The sequence below is a fragment of the Bombina bombina genome, chromosome 12, assembly GCF_027579735.1.
Source record: "Bombina bombina isolate aBomBom1 chromosome 12, aBomBom1.pri, whole genome shotgun sequence".
NCBI classification, from domain to species: Eukaryota; Metazoa; Chordata; class Amphibia; order Anura; family Bombinatoridae; genus Bombina; species Bombina bombina.
Window position 1 is genome coordinate 90,536,325 of NC_069510.1, and position 8,224 is coordinate 90,544,548.

General features: G+C 40.0%; 1 protein-coding gene across 1 annotated transcript in view; it reads left to right on the forward strand.

The window, feature by feature from the left end:
- Positions 1 to 4,696, forward strand: part of IRAK1 (interleukin 1 receptor associated kinase 1) — a 351,555-nt gene extending 346,859 nt beyond the window's left edge. Inside the window, exon 13 of the mRNA XM_053695661.1 lies at positions 3,423 to 4,696. Within this exon, the coding sequence (XP_053551636.1) occupies positions 3,423 to 3,478 (56 nt within the window). The 3' untranslated portion in view covers positions 3,479 to 4,696. The remainder of the gene's footprint in view (positions 1 to 3,422) is intronic.
- Positions 4,697 to 8,224: the final 3,528 nt, after the last annotated feature.

Sequence of the window (8,224 nt, forward strand, 5' to 3'; positions counted from 1 at the left end):
CAAGCCTGTTCATTTATTAATTCTCCTTTTTGGAGTCTTGATTTTGTTCAAGGATTTTGCAGGCTCTTTCTTTTGAGCCTATATTTTCTTTGAAGATTATCTACTTTCTTGGAAAGTGTTGTTTCTTTTGGCTATCTCTCCTGCTAGAAGAGTTTCTGATTTATCAGCTCTCTCTTCTGTGTCTCCTTATCTGATTTTTTTCATCTAGATAAGTTGTTTTGTGGACTTTTTTGTTTCCTAAGGTTGTGAATTTGAACAACATTAGTAGATAAATTGTTGTTCCTTCTTTGTATTCTAATCCTAAATAATTATTCGAGAGTTCTTTACATCCTTTGGATGTGGTAAGAGCTTTGTAATTCCATATCAAGGTAATTAGGATTTCAGAAGACTTCTAGTCTATTTGTTGTTTTTCTGGTTTCAGAAAAGGTTAGAAAGCCTCTGCCATTTCTTTGGCATCCTCGTTAAAGCTTTTGTTTTTCAAGGCTTATTTGGAGGCAGGGCAGGTTCCGCCTCAGAGATTTACAGTTCATTCTGCTAGGTTCAGTTGCCATTTCTTGGGCTTTTTCAGAATGAAGCTTCGGATGATCAAATTTGCAAAGCAGTATTTTGGTATTCTTTGCATACTTTTATTGTTTTTACCATTTTAATGTATTTTGCTTCTTCTGAAGCAGTCTTTGGTAGAAAAGTTCTTCAGACAGCTGTTTCAGTTTGATTTTACTGCTTTTGATTTGTTTTTTCAAGAAAAACTTAATTATTGTGTGGATTTAATTTCTTAGTGGAAATAGCTGTGGTTATTTTATCCCTCCCTCTCTAGTGACTCTTCTATGGTCTTCCACATCTTGGGTATTTCTATCCCATACGTCACTTGCTCATGGACTCGTGCCAAATACATGAAAGAAAACATAATTTATGTAAGAACTTACCTGATAAATTAATTTCTTTCATGTTGGCAAGAGTTCATGAGGCCCACCCTTTTTATGGTGGTTATGTTTTTTTTGTATAAAAGCACAATTATTTTTCCGGTTCCTCTTTTTGTATGCTTTTTTACTCCTTTTGTTATGACCTCACTACTTGGATATTCGTTAAACTAAGTTGTGGGTGTGGTGGGAGGTGTATTTATAGACATTTTGAGGTTTGGGAAACTTTGCCCCCTCCTGGTAGGAATGTATATCCGAAACGTCACTAGCTCATGGACTCTTGCCAATATGAAAGAAATGAATTTATCAGGTAAGTTTTTTTTACATAAATTATTTTTTTTGCACGTTTTAATGGTTGACCTTTCTATCCCTTAGAATTTGTAAACCAGTTCAGTTTCCACTGTTTCTCAATAGTGCCTGTTCCAAGTGATCACGTGACCACTATTGAGGAAGTTGTTCCGCAGGCTTCTTAGAGGAAAAACAAAAGATTTGCAGAAGAGCTTTTGCCACCTGTATTTTTAACACAGCACTAATGCTGTGTACAACAAATGAGTTATTTGCCATTTGTTTGCTTTCTTAAAGGGCCAGTACACTGAACTGTAAATAAATTGCTATCATGCTTATAAAAGAGTATTTTTCTATGCTGGGCTTTTTGATATTGAAGCTAACAGGAAGTGTATGGCTACTGCATATAAAAAATACATTTTGTATCATGCACACAAAGAAATACAACTGCTCACTGGCTAATAAACCGAACCTCTCCACTGCCTCATTGATTGATGCAACTTGCCTCACAAGCATAAAAACTATTTTTATATTGCTGGTTTTTACTTTTACAGCATTAATTTCAGGGCTTTAAATATCATATAATATATAAAATAACACATTTAATATATATATACATATATATAACGTTAATATATATTATATTAGTAGTGTTATTGAGATGGGCCTGGAACCTAACTCATACATTATATAACTAGGTTAATTTTACACTGAATCTCCCCCCCCCCCCCCCCAACTATTGCTTTAGGAACAAAACCTTGACGTAAACTCTGCACATCTATTTCTGAACTGCCCCATGAAGAAATAGAACAATCTCGCTATTTTTAGCAAGATCGCGGCAGAGAGAGGCCCAGGGTACGGCGCTGGTCGTTAAGGGGTTCATTGTTTTCTTGCAAAATGAGTATTTATACATTTTCAGTGTAGCCCTCAGGTAGATGAAAGAACTGGCATGTTGGTAACTTAAATTAGATACCACCAACGACCGGCACCACCGCTGCCCGATGCAGAGGGGGCCACAGAGTGTCCATCTCTGCATCAGTAACTCTGCCCGTGTATTTCTGCACTGCTCCACTAGTGGGGCATGCAGAAATAGCGCAATCTCGCTACTTTTAGCGAGATTGCGGCAGAGAGAGGCCCAGGACAGCAGCAGCATTGTACAGGGTACGACGCTGGTGCTTAAGGGCTTAGCGACCCGCTGGTCATTAAGGGGTTAAGGTCTTTATCTGCAGCTATGTCTAAAGTGATGCAATGGGGTAACTCTTATTTGTTGTAGCAGAACTGCCCAAATTATCAAAACTGACCCCCAAACTATATTTTTAAAGTATTGATCTAGGCCTATTATGGTATTTAATGTCCCCATTTCAAAAACTTGGGGTCTCTTTGAAATTATTCACACAACTACTGGAGTCTTAAAACAAATTGTTGTAAAAGCTTAACTGCGACCCCTTTTATTCAGAAATGGCCAACATGCATGGCGTTGCCTGTGGTTTTTAGCATTTAGAAAGCTGCTAATTGCAGCTGCGCACCACACTAATTAAATTCCAAGCAGTGAAGTGGTTAATCAGTTATGCAGGGATTACCCTCCCACCTCACCCCCCCCCCCCCCCTCCATCACCACCATCTTAGGTACTGGCTGACTTTCTGCCAGTAATGTGTTTTCTATATTGTTGGGATCTCTTCTGACCTCCCTGATCCCTCCCAAACAGCTGCATATTCCTCCAACCTGTTTAACTTTTAAGGCCAGTTTTGTGTGCGGCCCAGCAATTAAATGGATAGGGCAAATGGCAAACACTACACAATGCAGACTGCAAGGTGTGGTTCCATTATTAACTGTTTAATTGCTGTGCCGCACACAAAACTGGCCTTATAGGGAACAGTGCCTCTCACACCACCTATCAGTACCAGCCTACTGTCAATGTCTGTATCTGGCTTTGTATGGTAAGGGAGAACGATCAGTGCCTTTTGTCCCATGAATGCAGCTCCCACTGTCGAAGCTGACAGCAGGACCGCAACCTGTGCCACAGTGTTGGACGAAGGAACTATGTCAACTCAATGCGCTTGTCAATGAATTGTGTGACGTACCTACGTCTATTTGGTGCAAGGGCTCAATGATTCTTTCAAATAATGTAATAGAGGTATCAGACAGTGCTATCTTCACTTCTCTATCAGTGTAATATTAGTTTATCGTATATAAACCTTTTTTTCTTTTCTTTTATATAGGACAGCAGCCCGAGTCTCGTGGATACCCTGAAGAGAGTGATGATTTTCCCAGCTAGCCTGCAATACTAAAAAAAACAACAAAAAAAACTGGAATGTAGTTCTCATTACTAAATCAGTGCTGCAGAAAGGCTTGCTTTGTCAGTCTCACTTCATACTGCGGTCCATGCCTGGAAAGGAGATGAATGTCCAGTATTATGTTCTCTCTTGCCAATGTTCACTTTAGTTTCCTTCAGTTACGACAGTATCGGAAGAAGAATTCACCTAAGCAGGCACCACCAGCAAAGAAGGTGTTAAATAGCTGATAGCGGATACTATTATAAAAGGAGCCATAAGAAAGCTCAGTGAAGAGAGATTTCACATCCTCACATCGGTTGCTTGGATAAAGAATTGAACATATAGAACAATCAAAGACTTTATTATTTATTTCTGCTGTTTATTTGATATGTAACAAAATATACTTTATTGTGCCTGATTGTAAAAACACTACTGCTGACACGTACGTTGGCAGATCCTCGGTGCAGCACTCTTACTATAGCATACAGAGACCACATCCTAATTTATTGTACTTTTCTTCAGGAGGTTATATATATATAAACCTTAGCCAGCATCTTCTCATTTTTATTTTTTTTTATCATATCCAGGGTTATAATATAGTATTGAGCTGGTGAAAGTTTTTATGTATAAAATGATGCTTTATATAACGGTTAACAATTGAGGGAACGTTGCAATGCAAAAATGCTCTGATTCATTAGAAGCCCTTTATTTTTGGTTAAACACACAGGTAAACTCCCATAAGGGAGTTGCAAGCACTGACGTTCCTAGGTGGATTACAGCCAGTGATATTAGTAGGTTGTACAACTGTTACACCTGATAGGCTTACAGCCCCTGAGCTGGACTTTACCTCTGTTTTTATCCCTTTGCATTAGTACTGCAAAAATGACATTCAATAACATGTAACTTCTGTCCCTTTAGCACCGTATTGCAAAAGATCTGGACACAAAATAAAAATACTGAAAATGTTTGTTTGCAGACCAGGGGCATACTCCTTGGAGAACCTTTAGTATTTTATCTTATCTCCTTTGCTATGTTTAATTAGAATCAGATCTATTTGAGTGTCTGCACATATCAAGCAATTATTTTATAGTATGCTGCAGGGTTAGCTTCTGAATCATGCAGGATGCACACTCTGGGGCATTAACAAAACACAATTCTCCTGGTTAAATTACAGAAAAGGCAGGCCAAAATTAATAAAATCATAATAATAATAAATGTAAGTACAATGCAGTTTATTTTATTATTCATAATTAAACATTTTATGGTGGATACATTCTCGTGGACTCTCACCACCATGAAAAAAATAATAATTTATCTTGTAAGCATAAATTATGTTTTCTTTCATACAGGTGGTGAGAGTCCATGATCCATTACTCCTGCGAACTATTACCCACGCCATGGAGTCCCCAAGTAATAACATTAAGGGAAGGATTTAAAAAACATATCTTTTTTTTAATGAGAAATTAAATTTACAACCCCAATAAAAATTATATATATATTTCTCCAACATAGGTGTGTCCGGTCCACGGCGTCATCCTTACTTGTGGGATATTCTCTTCCCCAACAGGAAATGGCAAAGAGCCCAGCAAAGCTGGTCACATGATCCCTCCTAGGCTCCGCCTACCCCAGTCATTCTCTTTGCCGTTGTACAGGCAACATCTCCACGGAGATGGCTTAGAGTTTTTTAGTGTTTAACTGTAGTTTTTCTTATTCAATCAAGAGTTTGTTATTTTAAAATAGTGCTGGTATGTACTATTTACTCTGAAACAGAAAAGAGATGAAGATTTCTGTTTGTATGAGGAAAATGATTTTAGCAACCGTTACTAAAATCCATGGCTGTTCCACACAGGACTGTTGAGAGGAATTAACTTCAGTTGGGGGAACAGTGAGCAGTCTTTTGCTGCTTGAGGTATGACACATTCTAACAAGACGATGTAATGCTGGAAGCTGTCATTTTCCCTATGGGATCCGGTAAGCCATTTTTATTCACACAGTAAATAAGGGCTTCACAAGGGCTTATTAAGACTGTAGACATTTTCTGGGCTAAATCGATCATACACATATTTAGCCTTGAGGAATCATTTAATCTGGGTATTTTTTGTAAAATAATATCGGCAGGCACTGTTTTAGACACTTTATTCTATTGGGGCTTTCCCTAATCATAGTCAGAGCCTCATTTTCGCGCCGGTATGGCGCACTTGTTTTTGAGAACAGCATGACATGCAGCTGCATGTGTGTGGAGCTCTGATACATAGAAAAGTCTTTCTGAAGGCATTATTTGGTATCGTATTCCCCTTTGGGCTTGGTTGGGTCTCAGCAAAGCAGATTCCAGGGACTGTAAAGGGGTTAAATATAAAAACGGCTCCGGTTCCGTTATTTTAAGGGTTAAAGCTTCCAAATTTGGTGTGCAATACTTTTAAGGCTTTAAGACACTGTGGTGAAATTTTGGTGAATTTTGAACAATTCCTTCATACTTTTTCGCAATTGCAGTAATAAAGTGTGTTCAGTTTAAAATTTAAAGTGACAGTAACGGTTTTATTTTAAAACGTTTTTTGTGCTTTGTTATCAAGTTTATGCCTGTTTAACATGTCTGAACTACCAGATAGATTGTGTTCTGACTGTGGGGAAGCCAAGGTTCCTTCTCATTTAAATAGATGTGATTTATGTCATAATAAATTTAGTAAAAATGATGCCCAAGATGATTCCTCAAGTGAGGGGAGTAAGCATGGTACTGCATCATCCCCTCCTTCGTCTACACCAGTTTTGCCCATACAGGAGGCCCCTAGTACATCTAGCGCGCCAATACTCCTTACTATGCAACAATTAACGGCTGTAATGGATAATTCTATCAAAAACATTTTAGCCAATATGCCCACTTATCAGTGAAAGCGCGACTGCTCTGTTTTAGAAAATACTGAAGAGCATGAGGCCGCTGATGATATTGTTTCTGAAGGGCCCCTACACCAGTCTGAGGGGGCCAGGGAGGTTTTGTCTGAGGGAGAAATTTCAGATTCAGGAAAAATTTCTCAACAAGCTGAACCTGATGTGATTACTTTTAAATTTAAGTTGGAACATCTCCGCGCTCTGCTTAAGGAGGTGTTATCCAATTTGGATGATTGTGATTATCTGGTCATTCCAGAAACACTATGTAAAATGGACAAGTTCCTAGAGGCCCCGGGGCCCCCCGAAGCTTTTCCTATACTCAAGCGGGTGGCGTACATTGTTAATAAAGAATGGGACAGGCCCGGTGTACCTTTCGTACCTCCCCCCATATTTAAAAAATTGTTTCCTATAGTCGACCCCAGAAAGGACTTATGGCAGACAGTCCCCAAGGTCGAGGGGGCGGTTTCTACTCTAAACAAGCGCACCACTATACCCATAGAAGATAGTTGTGCTTTCCAAGATCCTATGGATAAAAAATTAGAAGGTTTGCTAAAAAAGATGTTTGTTCAGCAAGGTTACCTTCTACAACCAATTGCATGCATTGTCCCTGTCACTACAGCCGCGTGTTTCTGGTGCGATGAGCTAGAAAAGGCGATTATTAGTAATTCTTCTTCTTATGAGGAGATTATGGACAGAATTCGTGCTCTTAAATTGGCTAATTCTTTCACCCTAGACGCCACCTTGCAATCGGCTAGGTTAGCGGCGAAAAATTCTGGGTTTGCTATTGTGGCGCGCAGAGCGCTTTGGTTAAAATCTTGGTCAGCGGATGCGTCTTCCAAGAACAAATTGTTTGACATTCCTTTCAAGGGGAAAACACTGTTTGGCCCTGACTTGAAAGAGTTTATCTCTGATATCACTGGGGGCAAGGGCCACGCCCTTCCTCAGAATAGGTCTTTCAAGGCCAAAAATAAACCTAATTTTCGTCCCTTTCGCAGAAACGGACCAGCCCCAAGTGCTACGTCCTCTAAGCAGGAGAGTAATACTTCTCAAGCCAATCCAGCCTGGAGACCAAGGCAAGGCTGGAACAAAGGAAAGCAGGCCAAGAAACCTGCCACTGCTCCCAAGACAGCATGAGATGCGGGCCCCCGATCCGGGACCGGATTTGGTGGGGGGCAGACTCTCTCTCTTCACTCAGGCTTGGGCAAGAGATGTTCTGGATCCTTGGGCGCTAGAAATAGTCTTCCAAGGTTATCTTCTGGAAGTGATTCATCCTGTTCCATTAAAAGAACGAGGGATGGGGTTCTACTCCAATCTGTTCGTAGTTCCCAAAAAAGAGGGAACGTTCAGACCAATCTTAGATCTCAAGATCCTAAACAAGTTTCTCAAGGTTCCATCGTCCAAAATGGAAACCATTCGAACAATCCTTCCATCCAGAAAGGTCAATTCTTGACCACGGTGGATTTAAAGGATGCGTATCTACATATTCCTGTCCACAAGGAACATCATCGGTTCCTAAGGTTCGCATTCCTGGACAAGCATTACCAGTTCGTGGCGCTTCCTTTCGGACTAGCCACTGTTCCAAGGATTTTCACAAAGGTACTAGGGTCCCTTCTGGCGGTGCTAAGACCAAGGGGCATTGCTGTAGTACCTTACTTGGACGACATTCTGATTCAAGCGTCGTCCCTTCCTCAAGCAAAGGCTCACACGGACATAGTCCTGGCCTTTCTCAGATCTCACGGATGGTAAGTGAACGTGGAAAAGAGTTCTCTATCTCCGTCGACAAGAGTTCCCTTCTAGGGAACAATAATAGACTCCTTAGAAATGAGGATTTTTCTGACAGAGACCAGAAAAACAAAACTTCTAAA